At 46.5% G+C, this 22,633-nt stretch overlaps 1 protein-coding gene across 1 annotated transcript; it reads left to right on the forward strand.

Moving 5' to 3' along the window:
- The first annotated feature begins 1,066 nt into the window (after nt 1–1,066).
- On the forward strand, nt 1,067–7,891 carry LOC142588764 (uncharacterized). Its single transcript, XM_075700583.1, has 4 exons — nt 1,067–1,145; nt 6,158–6,331; nt 6,391–6,490; nt 7,239–7,891. The coding sequence occupies exons 1-4, from the start codon at nt 1,067–1,069 to the stop codon at nt 7,315–7,317; spliced, it is 432 nt and encodes a 143-aa protein (XP_075556698.1). The 3' UTR covers nt 7,318–7,891.
- Nucleotides 7,892–22,633: the final 14,742 nt, after the last annotated feature.

Consider the following 22,633-nt stretch of genomic DNA (forward strand, 5'->3'; position numbering starts at 1 on the left):
GAATGAAAGTAAGCATGGGATCAAGTGTACCACCTAGAAATTTGTGCTCTTTGTTCGCGGGTATATGTTACCCATAGATTTCGACAGTGGGATCTGCAACAAGCCCTTTCTTTCAGGTGAAAATATTACAAGAACTTGTGTTGGGGTTCACATTGAACCAATTTTCGTGTTGCCACTTAGAAACTTTGTTGAAGCACTGTTGTACTTGTCGCTCACAGATTGTTACGTTGCAGGATTTGAAACCTATTTGTATATCGTCTACGTAGACGGAATGAAAAGTAGGTGGTGTTAATGACGTATGAATCGTGTTCATCTTAACTACACAGAGCGTGCAACAGAGTACGCCTTCCTTGGGGTACCTCTGCGTCCTGCATTACAGTAGGTGACAGCGCATAACCTATGTTTACATGGAATGTACGATTGTGTAGGTAGGAGAAGAAGGAGGAGGAAAAACGTTTATTAAAGAAAGAAAGGGCAAACAGGTGTCTTTCTGCTTGTGCGGTAGGCATCCTTAGTCCAGGGCTCCTGCGGCTCTTACTTTCTCCCGGGCCAGTCGCACCAGCCGCAAACGGAATGTACGGTTGTGTGGGTAGCTTTCTATAAAGTTTAAGAAATTGCCGCGGATTACCAGCGCCGACAGGTCACGCAGCATTGTGTAATGACGTACGCCTTTTCCATATCAAGCAACACAGATAAGGATTGTTTATGTACGAATCATCGCGAATGTTTCATTCGATGGGCACGAGATGGTCAGTTGTGAATAGTCCTTCTCTAAAGTTACACTGATATGGATCAATAATTTCGTTTGACTCAAGGAAGTGTAAAATTAGACTGTTTATCATTTTTCAAATAGTTGTCAAATACAACTTGTGAGGGCGATTGTGTGTTAATGTGTTACTAAAGTGGAGTGTTTGTCTTTTTTCAGAACACGCTCTCATGCGAGCGCTGTATTTGATTGAAGGGCTCGTTTCGGTAGATGAAGCCTTAGATGGCACCGTCCCGGAGGTCGATTGTCCCTTCGGCTGGGCTGGCGGAGCATCCGTAGCTACATTCGCCAAGGGGACGGATGACGTCACCGCCGGCCCACTGTGCGGGGGCCGGCGGTGGCCACGGGTGCGGGGGCCGGACTGCCGGCGGAGACCATAGTAGCCTTCTGACGCGTCACTTAGGCGAAACTGACTTAAAGTAGGTAGGACACCCGCTTGCATGCTTACTTGAAAGGGATGTTTTCTTTTACGTTTATTGGCACAATTTATTTTTCTCTTTTTCATGACGGGCGCGGTCGCGCACTCGCGGCCTCCGTTCCAGCTTTGTCCGCAGACCGAAAGTGCTGGAGCGGTGGCGGCAGCAACGGACAGGTCAGGAAAGGCGCCCTCCATCCGCGTCTTCTGACGCCCTTCCATCGCCGGAACCCAGCCCCTAACAACCTCCGCGGAACAAGAAGCACCCCAGAAGCCACATATGTGCCCCGACTGTGGCATGGCCACATGGCTATCCGCAGCCCATATGCTTTGGGAGTGCCTGCACCATGCTCAGCAGCGGGACCACAAGCTGAGGGCGGTGCGAGTGTCGTCCTACGAGGAGTGGATTAGACCGGCAACTGGCTCAATGGGTTCTGCCAGGGTCATTCTGGACTTGCTCTTGGCTTTCGCCAAGGATGCGCAGATCCTAGGACGTCTCTGAATACGCCTCCCCCCTCGCCTACCATTTCTACATAATAGGCCTTCGAGCAGTCTCTCAATAAATACATTTCATTATCATCATCATGAAGACTCAGGTCAAGTCTCTATACACTGTAATTGTTGACAACTTAAGAGGAAGCTTTAGCTCGGAATCAACTCCGATGCAGCCGATTCAAATACATGTGAAACGCAAAAAAGTTTTTCTGAGATAACCCCTCAACCAAATATAATGAAATTTGCTGCATTTGAAAGAGAAAGCTAAATTCTAGTGACTGTTGGAAGCAGGATTACGATTAAGCGCCTAAATTTTGTTACATGAATTTTCATATATTCGAATGTTTGAAAAAAATAAAAACGAAGTTTACAAATTATAGCTCTGCATCAACAAGAAACATCGGGATTCTGTAAAGGGCATCCGTTAGATCATTGAAATCGGACAATCTCATTTTATATCTGAGGTTCATTAGTTACGTTGTATACAAGGGTTCTGTAAACCTGTATTTCCATATTACTAAATTTTTGTTGAGTCACGTGTAACTTATCAATTTTTCCCGCTTTAAATTTACGATTAGATTCAATTCATATAATTGTAATATCACGTGTGATAGTTGAGTTGCAGATTTGCAAACTTGATAGTCCCGTTTTCTGGATATTTGCGATATTTGGCAGTTCATAATAAAAAAAATCACGACATAAGTAAAACGATTTGATACCAACGGTCAATAAATGATAAGTTTTTCTTTTAAATGCAACAAACCTCACCAAATTTGGTGCAATGGTTGTCCAGAAAAACCAAATTCTTCTTTATTTAATTAGATAGAAGCACCTGAGCTAAAGGTTCTTATGAAACAAGAATATTTAAAAAGACAAGGGGAAGAACAGGAAAGTTGAGACCACCTGGCCATCAGCTATATACACAAAGGGCTGCTACGTACGGAAATTTCGCGACAAATAAATATATGTAATAATGGATTGATTCTTCCTGGAACTCGGTATTGTTAGGTCATGTTGGAAAAGCCAATAACAAAGGAACATCGAAGAACGGCACGTACTGGGGATGAACGCCAGCATTGTCCTGAATGTAGACGTCTACATTGAGATAAGTGGTAGTGCTGGAACCTTAGTTTCTAAGAGTGTAGTCATGTACCATTAGAAGAAAAAAAACACAAGCCAGCCCGGTAGCAGTAACAGGGAAAGATGAAAAATTAAAGCTAAAGCTCACGACGAAACACGAGTTTTCACAAAGGATGATCAGGATAGCATATTCTTACCGAAGAAAACTTTTTTTTGTGGAGGAAGGAGGGAAATGATATTTAGGATTTCAAGTCAGCGCTATATGAAGCAAGAGAAAACAAAGAGAACGTGAGTGAAACAACCGAACCTCACAAGAAAATGGAAAAGTGTGGCAGCCCTAAATCTCGCACTTAAGATCAAGTTGCCCAAACTGCCAAAACTGTTAAGCGCAAGAAAAATAGGCTGAATTAATGATTATGACATCGGAAACATTGAGTAAGGGGAAAAGATTTGGGTAGGCATGAAATCAGTAGTGATCAAAATGCAGAGTTAACATGGCGAAAAAAATCAATGTGTATGTAGTGAGTTATATCTAAAAAGGCAGTTGTGTTAAATAACAGCCACAAGAGATGTGTGGGGAACAGTCGAAGAGCTTGCAAGCATATATACGCACGGCCTCGTGACCTCAAGTGTGCCGGGCATTTTAAAGGATTCAAGCACGATATTAGTACGAAATGATATGGTAAATAATTGAAGTATATGCCGTGAGTGGGGTTTTGGAGGTTGTATGCAATATTCATTTAAGTAAGCTAAAAAAACAATCAGGCCGACATATGGTAAAATTAACCTTCAATGATTGTCGGGTATTGTTGTCTCAGCACAAAATCACATAATATGATAGCCTTGCGGGTGCTGGCCGTGTTGTTGAAGACATTATCTCTAGTCTTAGGTGGAGTGTACTTTGCCTTTGTGGTCTACAGCAAGAATGCCGCAACGTTTGGGCGGGAAAAACCAACCGAACGCGAGCACAAAAGAAAAAATAGGGGTGGACAAGAGACAAGCGCTACTCTCAGCTATTTATTTTGCAACGCCATGAAAAATGTACATGTACATGATATGTACTTTCGAAGACGCAATAATAAGGAAACAGAAAAAGAAAGGTTCTACTTTTATAAACGCCTCCAAGAGTGCGACGTCTTTGCCCACAAAAAAACGGAGCGCTCACTGACAGCCCTCCGCCCTAGTACTTATGTGAAATCCCTAGAGAAACGCAGACTTGCGGCTTGCAGCTTTTGCGAAGAGTTGTCGCTTCTCGAAACAATGCCAACCGCAAGAGTTCACGTGCTCCATCAGAGTTGTGCGGCCACATTTTATTATGTTCAAGGTATGCTCTCGGAACAACTCGTTTACGCACCTTGCGTTTTGACCTATTTAACTCTTACGGCAAGACAATCCACGTTCTATACAAACGTACGAGTGATTTTTCACAAAGAGCAACACATGCTTTTTTGCCAGCCTCATCTTTTATTGCGGCTAAACAAGTTCTAACAGGGGCGGCCTTGCTTGGGGGTAAAAGATGCAACGGCAACTTCATGCACACTTGCCAAGGGCTTGATCTTCTTTGAGCTTTTGTGCAGAAAAGGCATGACTTCCAGCCGACGCTTCATCATCGTGGATAGAGTGACCATTGTTGCTGCTCCCTTGTTTGAACTTATGCAGGAGGGTTTCAACAACCGCGGGTATCATTGTCGGCGGAAAGCCTGCCGCCAGCACTTTTAACACCTTCATGTCAAAGCTTTCTTCGCCCATGTGGTGACGCGAGTTCTACAGCGCGGACGCGATGCAAAGAGCGGCAAAGTTTTTTTTTTTTGGTGTCGTAGAACAAGACGAGTGAAATTGTAAAAATCTGTTTCCTACCTTATTTTATAACACCAGCATACACGTTCTCGAGAAAAGCTAAACCTAATGTCTAAAATCTGGATTGAGCCCCGCACGCAGAGTTGATGTGCTTGTTATATATATGATATAGATCGGCCAAGTCTCCGTACAAGCTTAATGGCTATGACTTTAACGATACTAAAAATTACCCACAAATCTAAAAACGTCCAACACCTTCCCCCCTCTTTAATGCACGTGCGGTTCACCTTAGGTCGTGAACTATTGCGGTTGTGATGTTTTGTTTTGGGAAGCAAAGATTTTTTTTTCAAAGCTGCGACGAGCAAGCCCACTTGTTACTGGCAGGATTTAACATTAAATGAGTGGGCAGAGGGCGGCGCCAGTGAGGTTTCTGTTTCACTAAAAACCTGACTCCTGGAAGCATATATCAATGGTCAAATGTCTCTTTTTCTGTTTTAGTACCTGTTTAGATTTCATGACGACGTTGCGGAATAAGCAGTTGAGAAATGTGGGAAATTGGGCCAGTTGTTAATTAATTATCGTACCTTGGTGGTGTTCTTTCGTGGCTCCGCCTTGTTCTAGTCAGTGCGCTGCTTCACCAATACGTACAATGAAAACAGTTGATGGTAGCTTTCCGTCATCTTTTTTGTGCAGTGTTTTCTTTTTTACTAATTAATTACATCCAGTATGTATCAACTACTCCAAGAGCAATTAATTTTACAGAAGAAGGTCTAACCCCGTATCTACAGAACTGTGCACATGAAACCGCCAGCAAATCTACGCGCCTGAGTTGCGAAGCATTTCGGTGGCAATGCTTCATGGATATAGCGCCTTAGATAATGTGCCTAGCCTACTACATTATTGTTGTTTCTGCGTAAATGGACAATGAAAAATATTTTATTGCAATAACAAATATATGGTCATTCCAATTGCATATCTGTCGTACGGCATCACCGTTGCCGTGAGGTTCCGTATAAAGCCTAAGAGTGATCGAAGGCGCCATCTTGTACGCGTTCCCAAATAGAACGGAGGCGGTCCGTTCTTTACGTCATGAACTAGGCGGTCCGTAATGTTCGCGAGAAAGAGAGGAAGCAAACAGTCAATGAGCGAAGTGGAAGCCTGCGTCACGCTTTTGACGTCTGCATGGGGACCGTATAATATATTGGGAAGCGTTTCTAACATCTTGAGATATATTTGACTATTACGACTGAGTAGCAAAATGCGTTGGTGTTGCTTTTCAAACATTCAATTTGGAATGCTAAACTACTTGAACAAATTATTGCGGGTAATGTCTTGAAATGGTGTTAGGTGGTGTCGCAGTTTAGCAGTGTCGCAGTGTCGCAGTGGTGGCGCTAGCAACTACCCCGTTTTAAGCAAACGGCGCGACTTTTGAAGCGGTTGGTTCATGAGCAGTTGCGTGCGGAGAGCCAAAGTTCTCCATTCTATGGGAGGGCCATGGCGGAAAGCGTGGCAACACCCGTCAAGGGACCGCGCGTTTCCGAGGGCCAGCGGGAGACGGTGCCCGCTTTTATGAAGAAGCATCCCCAGCTGGCTTTAATATCCAGCGAGCTGGGGCCGCGCTTCACCGTTGGCGACCGGCGACGGCTGTGGCAGCAGCTGCCGACGGGCTGAACGAGAAAGGGCCTGTTATAAAAACAGTGGACTAGTGGCAGGAGTGGCGGCGAAAGCAAGGTGCACGAGGCGCGCCGCGACGCTGCCGCAATCGCCCAAGAGCAAAGGTGAGTGACCGTCGAATGGTCTGGGCGATTTGTCCATCGACATTGGTGTGTATCTTCAGAAGCACTGGAGGGGGTCGCTTACCCGGCTTCCGCGGCCGAGTATGGCAGCTGGCGGGGACGGTCCGCATGTGTGGCGTCACCGACTTCCCCTACCATGAGGTAAGCACACTGCCGCCGTAGTATCAGGGGTTCCCGAGCGGTGCCGACTTAGAGTTGCCCATTATCTGTAAGTGGTACCTTTAGCGGAACGCGAGACTGTTGGCGAAGAAGAAAATGGCGTCGGAGAGCATGGAAAAGCAGGCAAAGCAATCAACTAGAATCTCAGTTGGCTGCGCTTTCGGGAGAAGCGGGATTAAGTGATCATCACAGAAATAAAATGCCTTCAGGGAAGTGCACGGGGATGGTAATACACGGGATCATTAAGCACTCAGTCATTGCAGAATATTTCCGCAAATGTGTAGTACGAAAACTTGTAATATAGACAGTGTAACGCACAGGCACGTAGTGAAGGGACACGCTTATGACACTTTCCAGTTATGACACTATGACACGCTGACGTTCCCACTGCCGCCATTGAAGTCGTGGTCGTAGCTACGGACCAGGCTGAGGGCGTGAGGAGCACAGCGACACGTATAAGCATCAGAGGAATGAGTGTTTTAATTATCGCCAAATGCGTGTGCAGTTCGTAAACATTTATTATGTTTGCAGTGTCAGAGGATCTACCGCGAGGCGCATGAGTCACGAAAAAATGGCCGCTGCACCTTTAAGTTATTGATCCTCAAACTGTTAGAGAAAATAAGCTCTCGTATTTTATTGAACTAGCCCAATGAGCCATAACATGGCCATAACCACTTTTACGCATGCCATAAAATGGAGTGCAACTGTAGAAAATGCTGCATGCTTTCAGTGTTGCAGCGTCTGCACGGCCACCACGTGTACAGCGACCGCGATTGGTGGACACCTTCACGACCATGCCGTTGCAGTGAGCCCGTAGCCTCGAACAGGGCGACGAGATGCTCCAGGTTTGTAGATTCCTCGGTGTCATTTTACATAAAGGACATAAATATTCTTTATGCTCTGTTATCATAGGGGAATCATGAATCTGAAAAACAAACCAACTTGGGATGTAAACAAGAAAAATGCGTGGTATTGAGGTCTCGGTGTCGTATCTTGCCAACGGTCAACCGCAGGGCAAAAGGTTGGCTAGCCCAGAATAGGGCTGTTTGGCAGTGAGAGGTGCATTAATTTTGAGTAGATGACGGAAGAGTAGTTCCAGCAGGTCCAAACGAAGAGGGCACAGCTTTTACACGACGCTTGACACTGCCAAAGGAAGCCATCAGGCCAGTGGCTCTTCAACAGAGAGGGAATTGTTGTGTACGTTGGAATGCTTGGCAAGAGCAGCTTCAAACCATGAGCTGGTTGCGAGTAATCAGCAACTCATGCGAACAGTTCCATCACGATTATTCATGCCAGGTGCTGCGGAGGATTGAAGAATCCACCACCACCTCGCTATCACGGCAGAGAGGACGGCAGTGGCTCAGGAGGACATCCTGAGAAATAGCTGCGGACCTGCAGAAAGAAAGAAGAAATAAATTTATTGTTTAGTTTCACGTTTCAATTTCATTTTATTCCTTTATTGTGTTTTATGAGTTCAGATTATCTGATTTATTTGTTGTTGTTTGAGTTTTAGAATTTAACATTCATTTGAGGCAGGAATTGTTGCTTCATTTTCAGTTTTAGTGTTTAATTTTCCTTGTTGCCTTGTATGAGTAATACAGGAGAATTTTTTGGACGAAAGGCGTAATGCGTGCACCCATTTTTGTCCTGTAGTATTTGCCTCTTTCTATTTATGCTTATCCAGCTGTAACGCCAGCGTGCTTTTTTTATTTACACACTTCGAAGGCACCTAGTCATTCACGCTAGAATCATTACAAACAGTTGTCGATTGCTGTGTATGGGTTTTGTACTGTGATATTTACGTTGGTTCACTACATTTTGTAGCTTACTGCACTCATTATGAAGTAGTAATGTAAGTAAGTAAAATATCACAGTGCAAATACATAGTATTTGCACTGTGATATTTTGATTTCAGCACAGTGAGGCTAAGGTGCAACAACTACAATATGGTCTTTTTTCAGAGCACCAAGCTAGACAATCTTTAAGTTACATAGTGTCACAAATGAAAATGGCCATTATCATTGCACCACGCCGGTGATTGGTTTCCTCTAGTCTTCGTTCCAAGTGAATCGTTGCAAGTATGAGTTTCACGTGTGACACGTTCTGGGTGATGTGAGATCGTAGAGTCAATTATCCATGTTCTCTGTAATTTACGTTTCATCACAGCTGGCGAGTCCATTCACATTTTAACAATTATTATTCACCTGTTGTTTATCATCAAACTACAACTGCTGTCGAGAAATGAACGCTTCTAGTCAGTGACTCATAACACTGAGTAGGGAACGGACATACCTGCCAAAGTCATACTTTCTTGCAAGGTCACGTAATTGTAACTGAAAGTTTTATGTGCTGTCTTCAAGACGAATTGTGTGATGCTGATGTTGCAATGTTCTCACATGCTTTGCTACGTGTAGCATATTGTACTACAAGGTTCGTGATGTATTTATCAACGAGTGTAATCGTGTCACAACACTCATCTTTAGATTTTTTTGTGTTTGAATTCGCCTTCATTACGCTTTAGTTGCTTGCCTCGTCTGCGTTATCACGCTTGTATGGAAGGTTTGACACACCTAGCACAAGAGATATGGCTAGCAAGCATGTTGCCTCGTTACTACCAATGTACAACTAACGTCCGAATGCACAGGATGCGATAGTTGCGATAATTCTGGTGTATTTTATGAAAGTTGTGCGAACCTTTTTCTGATGTTGACCATGAGCACAGACTGCTGATCATATTTACTGCTTCCATGAAGTCTGTCACGACGATGATGGGTCAAGGGAAGTTTTCATTTCATATTTCATGTGATATTTAAAGAAAAGGCTGCACTTTCACGTTGCTACCACGTTTCATGTTGCACTAGGAAAGAAGTACTTTGTGCCAATTTCCCATTACTGTAACCAAAAACTATGGCAAAACAAACACATCTTCGATCATGAGTAGAAAGTAACAACTGCTGCATCTACATGAACAAAAAGTAGCATATCATAGGATGCACACAACACGTACAAGCTGTTGTAGCATCGTATTCTAATGTTTCATGAGGAAAGAACCATTTTCTGATGTGCATAGTGCACAAAACAATGCTAGCTTGGAAGCAGCAGCAAATCCAGTTCTTCACAGATAAAGAGGCAAGAAGCATTGTCTTACGACTGCTTCACGAGTACTACTGTTAATAAGTGGCAGCCTTGGAGACTCTTGCACAGTAAAGAGGGTACAATTGTTTATGAGTCCGCGGCTGTGACATTCTTTTTAAAGGACTCTGATATAACTTTACTTCGTCTGTATTTCAATTATCATAATCTTTCGGATGTGTAGATTTCCAACATTGACCATCCATATGCAGGTACACTTGATGTGTATACAATTTTAATGTATTTTCCACTGTACAAGTACAGCACTGTGATAGCCTAGGGGCACTGAAATTTCTATAAAAAATATGTATTATGAATACTCACCATTCCTGTGTCCCTCAGAAATGGTTGACAACGGCGCTGCGCTGCGGCCGGCCTTCCTCTGACGAACACGTCTTGCGGTGCCAGCACCTGGCTGTCTCCTGGCTGTCTCCTGGCTCCTCTGGCTCCTTAGCTGGTGGCAATTCCCCGCCATAATCGTCCAATGTCCAATCGCCCGCGTCCAAGTCAATGTTATGGAGAGCAACGCATGCATAAATGATTCGTGCTGCTCTATCAGGGCTGTAAAGCAGCGTCTGAAAGTGCTGCAAACAGCGGAACTGGGTTTTCAACACCCCGATACATCTCTCCACAATATTGCGCATCGATGCGTGCTACCGGTTGTAGTGGCCTTTGGAGGTGGTGCCGGCATCACTGCTAGGTACTGAAACAAGCAGCCATGGCCCAAGAGGATATCCTGAGTCTCCTGTTACAGAAAAATTACAGTTGAGTGATCTGCCTTAGTTAGGTGTACGCATTACGAATACTTACCAAGCAGATACTCCCGAGGCTGCAGTTGTGCGGCTAGGCGTGCACGCAGTGGATTGTGCTGCCACACTCAAGAGCCGTGGCATGAACCAGGGAACCGCGGGCCCACAACAACAATGCGAAGTTCCGCGTTGCACACCTGCAATGGGGAGCAGTGCAAAAGAGCGCTGCAGATATGCTCGAAATCCTTTTTTTTTTGCCATTCATATGCAGAAAACAATACATATATGTACGCTGGCCCAAGTGGCTACACTATTTCAGCCATAGGCGTGCAAAGGTTATTGAAATTGGGGAGGCGGGCAGTGCCCCCCCCCCCTTTTTGTGCACACGTATGGTTTGCACTAATTTATAGCTAAATGAAAAATTGAGGCACGCTATTGCGCAAGAACACCGATACACGCCAAAGCCAGACCATGCAATGGATGTAAGTACTTCCGTGTTAAAAATGCAACATAGTGTATCGATTTATTCTACGACTGCTGCCCACTTTGCTTAATACTTCCAATATGCACAACTCCATTGTGTATGCACTCCAGAGCGAAAACACAATTTGGAACGGCTGACGGCTTATGCACACAAACACATTGCACTCATCATTACCGCTGATATGTCACACTTCAACGAGTTCCTACACAGTTCGCCGCATGTCCTCTTTTAATATTTACATTACTAGGTATGTCAACTTGGGCATTAAACTGAACAATTGCTACTATGGGCGAGTAAAAATGGCGACTACAGTTCGAAGTAAAACATTCCAACGATACTTACGACCATGACGTTTAGGGCGTAATAACCCTTTCTCGACATGAAGCTCGCCGTGTCGGCCGGGCTGAGTCCTTCTGGCTTCATAATGGCGATCAACGTGTCTTTGACGCACGCTAGCACGCCTGGAATAGCGCCGCGTCGCGCAAACGCTGCCTTTGCCTTATCCTTGGCAGCAGGTGTCAATGAAAAGTCCACCAACTTTCTCCGGGTAGACACGGAAATGATGGCCTCCGTCACCTCGTGAATGGTGTTGCACACAGCCGACTGTGTCATGCCGATGTGCTCCTCGCGACCAACGCTCCTCTGGAAGCATCCGTGCCGAAGAATCGCAGCGCGCGCAACACCTTACTTTCTCTGGGAAGGCCACTGGCTCACTTGGATCCAATGATAGGGTCAAGCTCGTCGCACAATCTACGCACTGTTCGTTTGGACCGACGAAAATGCTGCCGGAATTCTTCTTTCGTCATCTCTTCAAATGCATCATCTACCTCGGGTCGTCGTCTCTGCGCCACTGCAGCAGCCGCACAGGCGACACGAAAAGGCATGGCAGAGAAAGCAACCGCCATTTCCTCCAACTGTTGGGAGTGCCGACTTGGATTGAACCGGATGCGAACGATGCTAACTGTCCCTAGCGCTTAATCTTTAATTCTATCCTAGCCGTCTGGTAGCCATTTTAATCCGTTCTGTCGAATCGGATGGACTCGGCAGCTATTCCGTTGCATTCTTCCGATAGCAAACGACAAGGAAGGAATGATTGTCAGCAGCAAGATGTCACGGCTCACGTCACAATTGACGTCATGGAATTCGTCACGGTTCAAATTGACTAATCGTGTGCGGATCGGTGGAACGGACCGCCTCCATTCTATTTTGGAACGCGTACAAGATAGCACCACAAATCGTAGCCGGCCACCGTATGCTGTATATGCGAGGGAAAAAATGAGTTGATGAGCCAGCGATCACGGCTCAATCTCGCGCCCGCAAGAGAAGAAAGCGAAGAGGAAGCGCATGGTCTTCCGTCGCGAGCAAGGCTCCGAGAGGAGGGTATCGAGGGCCTTTTACTCCGGGCGGCCATGGCGGCCGTGCGCACGGTCAATGAGTCAGATATATTCATACCTGCTTGTGCATGCATCACACCATGCTTGTTAATTTAGTTATTATGCCTATGTTTACACGCTTATAAGCCCAATAAAGCTACTATAGCTGGTCACTAAATTGCTATCGCAATCAATCATTTGCCTTTCAGGGGAAACTGCCGCTGTTTTTATTTATAAACCTGTCAGTGACATAACGTAATCTTTGTTACTCGTGTCTGCAAAATATAAAGAGCAGCAACGTGGTGAGGTAGAGACAAACCCTCCTTTTTAATTACGTACTTGAAAGAAAGGGTGCTTTTGTGCACCTCACTACGTCCCTGTCCTGAATATTTTCTACACTCGCGTTTAGATTCTGTTTTGATTTCTTTGCTCGTTCCTTCTTGCTTTTTAGAGCTTGCTTTTAGGCGTCCGTTTCTACATAGAGCGTCGGCGCACCTCGGCGTCCCTCGTAACCGAGCGAACGAACACGGCGAAGTGTGAAAGGGCGAACTTGGATCGCAGCAGCTGTTGAAAGACAACGATGCCGAAGACGGCGCGAGGAGGAGTGTGGAGGAGGAAGGAATGGCGAAAGCATGAGAAGCGCAGTGCCGCGCAAGATGGGCTCTGCGACGACGATGGCTACGAGATTGCGCCAGAGTAGCGCACGTCAGACATATGAAAAAAAAGCGCTGCATGAGCGGAGGTCTCTCGGCGGCGGTGCTATGGATCGCGCCTACTCGTCACCTACGCACTGCCTCTCTCGATCTCCTGATCAGCGAGGCAGTAGTGCCACACTTAGCATTGTTTACAACGTGCCGCACAAGATAGATTGTCCGCGCCAGCCAAAATATCGGGAAATGAAAACACGCATAAAGCAGCGCTCAAATTTCGCATTAGGGATTATAATAAGCTGCGTTACGTTTTTGCCTATATTCTTAATGAGTGTGAAACGAATAGGTGTAATGAAGAGGGAAAGTGAGAATGAAATACATAGAAAATAAAACTAAACTGAACAATGAATTACGCATTTGTCGACCAAAGCTTTGTAGTAAAATAAGAGTAATTTCCTGTTCTTTGTCTTACTTTTGCACATAAACTCTCCGTCAGTATAAGAATACTGTTACGTACACAGCAAGAACTTCACAATTAAAGATTGTAACGCCGCGTTACAGGTCTGTAGGCCTCGCTGAATAACGCAAAAGCTTTCAATATGGGCATAATTGCACAAAAACCAAAAAGACATGGCTTTTTGCTTACGCATTGCTTGCCTCCTAGTCTCCTCGTGGGAGTGAAGCTTGAAACAGTCATCATAATGACTTTACGCATACCTACCTGCATATTGTCACGAGAGGAAAAGCCAGCCAGTCTGTTCTAAGCGAACAGCCGTTTACAGTTCGTGTTTGCAGCAGCTACCACGCACACTTCTTCTTCCTCGACCTCTAGCGTAACTAGTGCGTGCCATTACCCCTCCCTCCAAAATAAAGAAGAAATAAATAAATAAAGTTGGGGAGATGTTAAATGCCACAAGGAAAAATAAAAGAAATGAGAAAGACAACGGACGAGACGACAGGGGCCGCATCACAAAGTTTGTGGATGAGAGTCAGCGCGAAAGGTAAGGCTTCATCCTGGTAACATGAACAATGTCAGAGGAACGTGGTCTACGGGAGTGGTGCGAAGTGTCGGCTGGAATAACTTCGTAGTTGACAGGACTTAGACGACGCAAAACTAGGTAGGGTCCAAAGTATCGGCGCAATAATTTTTCTGACCGGCCTCGTTGACGTATAGGGGTCCAAACCCATACAAGATCTCCCGGGTTGTATGTGACGTCTCGATGGCATATGTTGTATCGACGAGCATCTTGACTTTGTCGGGATAGAATTCGTTGCCGCGCAAGGTGCCGCGCCGCTTCGGCACGCTGAACAAAGGCGTCTGTATAGGTTGTGGTAGGTTGAGACGAAGTTGGTAGGAGCATCACGTCGAGCATAGTGGTGACGTCGCGTCCGTACACCAGACGAAAAGGAGGAAACCCGGTGGTTTCTTGTAAGGCAGTGTTGTACGCGAATGTCACATACGGGAGCAGTTCGTCCCAATTTTTATGATCCGTGGCAACATACATGGAAAGCACATCCGCAATCGTTTTGTTGAGACGCTCTGTTAAACCGTTAGTCTGCGGGTGATACGCAGTTGCCGTACGGTGCGTTGTTCCGCTCAGCTGCAGAATGTCTCGGACCAACTGGGCAGTGAAGGCCGTACCACGGTCTGTGATGACGACAGCGGGAGCACCATGTCGAAGGACGATATTTTTGATAAAGAAGTTAGCAACATCTGAAGCAGTAGCTCGCTGAACGGCTTGTGTTTCGCAGTATCGAGTGAGGTAATCGGTGGCGACGACGATCCAGCGGTTATCAGCCGAAGACTTGGGAAATGGGCCAAGTAAATCCATCCCGACTTGTTCAAAAGGTGAGCAAGGAGGTCGGACAGGCTGAAGCAGACCGGCTGGTTTTAGTGGTGGAACTTTGCGGCGCTGGCAATCTCGACAACTTCTGACGTACTGCTTCACGGTTTTTGTGAGTTTTCGCCAATAGTACTTCTGCTTGATCCTCGCGAGAGTACGCGTGAAACCAAGATGCCCGGACGTTGGTTCGTCATGGCATGCACGTAGAACGTCGTCGCGGAGAGTAGCGGGAACAACGAGCAGGAAAACGGCTGCCGTAGGGTGAAAGTTCCGCTTGTATAGGATGTCGCCACGTAGGCAGAAAGAGGACAAGTGGCGCGCGAACAGCCGTGGGGGTTGTGGGCGGCGTCCTTCAAGGTATTCAATCAAGGGCTGGAGCTCGGAATCTTGGCGTTGCTGTTGAGCAAGGTTTAAAGACGGAAGAGTGCAAAGAAAACCAGAATCGTCGTCAGTATCTAGTGGTGCGGGTTCGACGGGGGCGCGGGAGAGACAGTCGGCGTCAGTGTGTTTCTTGCCAGACTTATAGACGATGGTCACATCAAATTCCTGTAACCGAAGGCTCCATCTTGCGAGACGGCCTGAAGGATCTTTGAGATTCGCCAGCCAGCAGAGAGAGTGGTGGTCGCTGACGACACGGAAGGGGCGTCCGTACAGGTATGGGCGGAAGTTCTGGATAGCCCATATGACTGCCAGACATTATTTTTCAGTTGCTGAGTAGTTTTTTTCAGCAGCGGACAAGGTTCGGCTGGCATACGCAATAACGCGCTCAACACCAGCTTGAAACTGAACGAGTGTCGCTCCGATACCAACGTTACTAGCATCAGAATGCACTTCTGTGTCAGCCTCGGTGTCAAAGTGACCAAGGATCGGTGGTGTCTGTAGACGTCGCTGAAGGTCGTGGAAGGCGTCGGATTGTGCTGGGCCCCAAACAAATGTGACGTCGTTCTTGATGAGTCGTTGCAAAGGTTCGGCAATTTCACAAAAATTGGGTACAAAACGGCGGTAATACGCGCAAAGCCCTAAAAATCGGCGGACATCGTGTTTTGTCTTCGGTATCGGGAAGAGAGCAACTGCCAGGGCTTTGTCAGGGTCAGGGCGCACACCGGTGCTGCTGACAATATGACCTAGAAATTTGAGCTCCTCGTAGCCAAAGTGACATTTTTCGGGCTTCAGGGAGAGGCCGGCGGTGCGGATAGCTTGAAGAACCGCCTCAAGCCGCTGGATGTGTTGTTCAAACGTGGTGGAAAAAACAACTACATCGTCTAAGTAGACTAAACACGAGTTCCACTTGAGGTCAGATAAAACTGTGTCCATCATGCGTTGAAATGTGGCCGGAGCGGAACACAATCCAAAAGGGAGGACCTTAAATTGATAGAGACCGTCGGGTGTTATAAACGCCGTTTTTTCCTGGTCCCGTTCGTCAACTTCAATTTGCCAGTACCCACTACGTAGATCCATTGAAGAAAAGTAACGGGCATGTCTCAGGCGATCCAAGGAGTCGTCAATTCGATGAAGTGGATAAACGTCTTTTTTCGTGACCTTGTTCAGTTTGCGATAATCGACACAGAATCTTAGTGAACCGTCTTTCTTTTTAACTAATACAACAGGTGAAGCCCAAGGACTTGTCGATGGTTGAATGACATCATCGTCGAGCATTTGTTTCACTTGATGACGAATAGCATCCTGTTCTCTTTGCGACACGCGATAAGCGTGTTGGCGAACAGGTTGGACGGTCGGTTCAGTGATGATTCTGTGTTTGATTAAAGAAGTCTGTTTGACCTTCGACGTGGTGGCGAAACAGTCGCTAAATGACGAAAGCAGAGTAAGGAGCCTCTCCTTCTCGTCTTGGTCGAGCTGTGGGTTGACGTTGATGTGACTGGTCAAGCCCACATCGCTGGGTTCCGGAATCGAGATTGTCGTTACCGAAGCACAGGCGTTGGACTCGGCCACCGTTTCAAAGTAGGCCATGGTGGTATGCCTCGCAAAGTGTTTGTATTCGCCACTGAAGTTCGTAACTAGAATCGTGGTTTGCCTATGTTGGAGCTCTACGAGACCTCGTGCGACGCCGACTTCGCGATCCAGCAATATGGTGAGGTTACCTTCGGCGATGCCTATTCCTAGTTGTTCTTGAGGGCATTCAACGAGGACGAAGATGCTACTTCGAGGCGGTAACGTCACGCAGTCATCGACCACGCGTAAAGCCGCGCGGTGATGTTCATCCGCCACATTCGAATCCGAAGAAACATAGTTAGAAAAAGTCACGAACATGTCACGAAGGTTAATGATCGCCCCATATTCCTGGAGAAAATCCATGCCCAGTATAACTAGCCGAGAACACTTGGGCAGCACAAGGAAAGACGCTACGAAAGTCGAAGTAGAAATTGCAAGTCTGGCGGTGCATCGTCCAATGGGTGGCACGAGGTGTCCTCCGGCCGTAATAAGATGTGGGCCGTCCCGCGCTGTCAGCACCTTGCGTAGCCGAGTCGCCAGTGAGGCACTCATAACCGAGTAGTCAGCTCCCGTATCTACAAGTGCAGTTACTGGATAACCGTCGATTGAAGCAGTAATAGCAGCAGAAGTTTTTTTTGCAGTTGCGAATGAAGGCGTCAGTGGTACGTCGCGAGGGGATGGCGTCGGCGGAGGATATTTGACGGTTCGCATGACAGCGGCCTCACCCCCGGAGGTCGCCGTTTTCAGTTTCCCCGGCGCGGGCTTCCACCGTTGACTCCAGCGGAATCAAAGGCGGGTCGAGCACGGTTCGGTGACGCGTACCGACGAGGTGAAGGCGACCGTGAGTGTCTTCGCTGTTGGGTAGGAGGAAGCCGGTTACTTTCTAAGTATTTCTCGATTTCGTGCGGGCGTTCGCCATAGCGCGGGCAACGGGCGTCCGGATGGTATCCCCGCAGACCAATCCGTCGGTACTGACAATCGCGATACATGTGACCAGCCTCCCCGCAGTGATAGCACAACGGACTGTTGTCGGGGGCGCGCCATACTGTAGATTTGCGCGGACCAGGATGAAAGGGTGCTGGCGGATTCGCGCGGTGGATTGGACTTTGGGAGCGTCGAGAAATCCCAGCAGGCGGCTGCGAAAAACGGCCCGTCGACGGCGCGCAAGCCCAAAGAGCATCCGCGTACGAGAACGTGGGAGGTTCGGGTCGTGTTGGTGGCGAGGGATGAACCACTTTGCCGATTTCTTCTCGAATGACATCCGTAAGAACCGCGGCACTAGGAGGTGTCGAAGCCGATGCATAGGACTTTTGCAGTTCTTCTCGAACAATTTGTCGTATTAGCTCGGTAAGTGACTCCCTGTCATCATTTGCAGGTACGAGAGAGCATGCAGCAGTCATGGTGGTCTGGCGTTCATACTGCGAGAGCCGCTGCCGAAGCATACGTTCCATGACTGTTGCCTCACGAACGAACTGAGAGACTGTTGCAGGAGGATTACGCACGAGGCCCGCGAAAAGCTGTTCCTTTACGCCTCGCATTAACAGACGCACCTTCTTGTCTTCTGGCATTAGTGGGTCCGCCCGACGGAACAATCGCGTCATGTCTTCGACGAACATGGCGACGGTTTCGTTTGGCATTTGGAACCTCGAAGACAGTGCCTGTTCGGCTCTTTCTTTCCTTTCGGGAGTGCAGAAGGCTTCGCATAGCAGTCGGTAAAACTCCTGCCAGGTGGTAAATGAGGCTTCGTGGTTCTCGTACCATACTCTCGCCGCGTCTAAAAGGGAAAAGTAGACGTTCTTCAACTTACGGCGATCGTCCCAGTCGTTAAAGGCGGCGACCCGGTCGAAATGGTCCAACCAGTCTTCAACGTCCTCAAAGGCGTCGCCATGGAACGGGTTAGGCGTGCGAGGCGCGTTGAGAATGCATGGTACGGGAGCATTTGGGATCACCTCGGTTTGGCTTGCGGTAGTTGACATCTTCCTCACGGAGCTTGCCAGGGGACTGTATTGCGGTGGAAGACCTTGGAGGCGACGGCTGCTTCGATAGATTTCTGCCGTCCCCGAGGTACTGGCGTCGGTAGCTTCTGGTTCAGGACCCGTAGGCATACGATGGATGCGTACCCAGCACTTCCACCAGTTTGTCACGAGATGAAAAGCCAGCCAGTCAGTTCTAAGCGAACAGCCGTTTACAGTTCGTGTTTGCAGCAGCTACCACGCACACTTCTTCTTCCTCGACCTCTAGCGTAACTAGTGCGTGCCAATATATTCAACAGGCGCGTATATGGATTCAAGCGATGAACCTGGACACCTGCATGTTGTTTACTACGTAGAAAATGCCGTGTTTGTAAATAAATTATTACGCAGGATTCATCTACCAATGACTCATTTTATCCCGTCCATTTGGAAACTGGATGCTAAAGAGATAATTTGTAATATGCTGGAAAAAATGGCCATCTTCTGGCTTCGTTTTTTTTTTTACTTTTTTTGACGGAGGTGAATGTACGTCTTTTCTCCACCTTTTCCTACCACATAATGAGTTTATGTATACATTGAGGATGCAAACGCGGTGTTTATCATTTATTCATGTTTAAGACTTGTTTATTTATACAATTAGGTATGATAATTTGCGCAACTCCAATGTGCTTTTATGTCATCGTTCTTATGATTGTAGTCGGTGTCTTACCTTTCAAATTATTGATACTACCTTGCATGTGTCCACACGGTATCCGGAATGTTTTCACGGATGCCCACGCCTACCTCGCGCACATCGCGTTCGCCTACATTTAAACACATGGCGTTCTTGGCACACTTCACACGGATTTGGCGTATCCTGTACCTGACTATCTTGCAGTCACTTTTAGAAAAAAAAGTGTCCACCACGTGCTGATGTTAAGAAAAACGGGATCGACGCAAGTGCGTGTGAAATACGATACTAATAAAATATGAAATGAGTGAATAATCAACATAAAAAAAGCGAAAAAGAGACAAAATAGCGATATATAATCACACTTTATTTCTTAAATCATTGGAACCACCATGTACGTCGACCTTGTGTTCTTTGTCTTGGCTACTAGGCGCGAATACACACAAATTGTGGGATTGGGAAAAGAGGGTATCATGCTCTACAGAAACATTCCTACGCCTTGAGCTTGTTGCTAGCCAATTATGCACTTTTAAATCACTCTTTTTGTTTGTACGAAACAGACTTGAAGCATTTCACACTGATCTAACTACATTACATGGGGCGCACAGAAGGAAAACGTCATAGCCACTGAGCCATCATGACAGGCGAAGCATTCCTTTAGCACACACTGGATTCCTCCGCGCCAATATAAGCCGCGGATCTTTTGCGTTTTGTATTTTTGTGTGCGCAAGCGCTGTTTAAAGATTTTCGGTTGCATAGGGAAGCGTGATAACATAGCGACCATCACGCCCACTGGTTATTCAAACTGGCCGGCTTCTATTGTATTTGTCCAGGAAGTGCAGGTTCTTGTTGCTAAGAATTGACGTGAGTATTGTTGGGGCCTGAACTCAAGACTGGCAAGTACTAGGAAGATTAGCCACAAAGAAATACGGTAAGGCCATCAGGTGCTCAAGCAAGGTAGCTTCCCGCACCGTGCTAATGTAAACGTGATCTTAAATAGCGGCTCTCTCAGGATGTGGTTGCGCAAGCGGTTTTGCGTAGTTGAAATTAACGTGTTGTTAACTTCACTGATTTCTCGCTGGTGTTACTTGATGGTGCTCCACTTTTAAAATGACGGCTCGAATGCTCCTACATTTGGGGGGACCACCGCTGCGATCACTTTTACCCTTTGAGTACCTTGAATATCTGGGTTTCCCTATGTTGTGTTTTACCTTGCCATCATTTAGGAGGAAGCGATTTGCATATAACGCAACATTAAGCAAAAGCTGTGGCTTTTCAGGAACTCATGCTAAGTCATGCTTGATGTGTTTTGAGAACACATGGTTCAAGGGACATGAGCTGTTTCATACACGCTTCACAATTAGAGACTACGGGGTGCTGTTATGTTCAACATTTCACACAAAGAATTCGGAAATCCCGCAACTGGGAAATCCACTGAATCTTCAATGATTGCTATCTCTGGTGAGAAATCTTGAAATGAAGCATTACTTTTTGTTCAATACTAGACAAAGAGAGGCAGAAAGAGGAGAACAAGGTCAGGACACGTCCATTCTGCTACAACACAGATGGGCGACGGCATATAGAGAGGAAAAGAGATGCAGGAAAGGGGGCACGATTTTCCGCACATTTTATTGTGCATCATCATCATAAGCAGCAGCAGCATCACCAGCACCATGGCTATGCCTACTACACGGCAAATGCCTCTCCCATACTTCAGCTACCCCGGTCATGTGCTAATTGCGGACACATTGTCCCTGCACACTTTTTAATCTCATCCATCCACCTAACTCTCTGCCGCCCCTGGCTACACTTCCTTTACCTGGGAATCCAGTTCTTGGCCCTTAACGACGACCGGTTATCTTCTCTTCTCATTAGATGTGCAGCCCATGCCCATTTCTGTTTCCTGATTTCAACTAAGATGTCATTAACTGGCGTGCGTTTCCTCACCCAACCTGCTCTGTTCTTGCCCCTTAAAGTTACACCCATCATTCTTCTTTCCATAGCTCATTGCGCCGACCTCAATTTAAGTAGAACCCTTTTCATAATCCTCCAGGTTTCTGCTACGTAGGTGAGTACCGTTAGGATACAGCTGTTATATCCCTTTCTCTTGAGGGATAATGGGAACCAGCTGTTCATGATCTGAGTATGCCTGCCAAACACACCCCAGCCCATTGTTATTATTCTGATTATTTCAGTCTCATGATCCGGATCCGCGGTCACTACCTGCCTAAGTAGATGTATTCCCTTACCACTTGCAGTGCCTTGCTACCTATCGTAAACTGCTGTTCTCTTCCGAAGCGATTAAACATTACTTTAGTTTTCTGCCGATTAATTTTTAGGCCCACTCTTCTGCTTTGCTTGTCCAGGTCAGTGAGCATGCATTGCAATTGGTCCCCTGAGTTACTAAGCAAGGCAATATCGTCAGCCAATCGCAAGTTACTAAGGTATTCTCCAATAACCCTTATCCTCAATTCTTTCAAATCTAGGTCCTTGAATAGCTCCTGTAAACACGCTGTGAATATCATAGGAGAGATCGTATCTCCCTGCGTGACGCCCTTCCTTATTGGGATTTTCTTGCTTTTTTATAGAAGACAACGGTGGCTGCGGAGCCGCTATAGATAGCTTTGAGCATTTTTACATAGGACTCGTCTACACCATGATTCCATATTGTCTGTATGACTGTTGAGCATTCGACTGAATCCAACGGTTTCTCGTAATCAATGAAAGCTATGTATAAGAGTTGGTTATATTCCGCAAATTTCTGTATCACCCAATTGATAGTGTGAATATGATCTATTGTTGAGTAGCCTTCACAAAATCCTGCTTGGTGCTTTGGTTGGCAGAAGTCTATTTGCGATTACCTTAGTAAATAGTTTGTAGACAACGGACAGTAAGCTGATCGGTCTATAGTTTTTCATGTCATTGGCGTCCCCTTTCTTATGGATTAAGATTATGTTGGCGTCCTTACAAGATTCCGGCACGCTCGAGGTCATGAGGCATTGTATATACACGGTGACCAGTTTTTGTAGAACAATCTGCCCACCATCATTCAACAAATCTGCTGTACCCTGATCGTCCCCAGCTGCCTTCCCCCTTTGCATAGTTCCCAAGGCTTTTTGTCTTCTTGCGCCGTTACCTGTGGGATGTCAATTTCCTCTATTCTATTACTTCTTCCATTATCTTCGGTGGTGCCACTGGTACTGTATAAATATCTATAGAACTCCTAAGCCACTTGTACTATCTTCTCTATTTAGTAATGATATTGCCGACTTTGCCTCTTAACGCATACATCTGATTCTT

This window comes from Dermacentor variabilis, chromosome 7, assembly GCF_050947875.1.
Source record: "Dermacentor variabilis isolate Ectoservices chromosome 7, ASM5094787v1, whole genome shotgun sequence".
In the NCBI taxonomy this organism is placed as follows: domain Eukaryota; kingdom Metazoa; phylum Arthropoda; class Arachnida; order Ixodida; family Ixodidae; genus Dermacentor; species Dermacentor variabilis.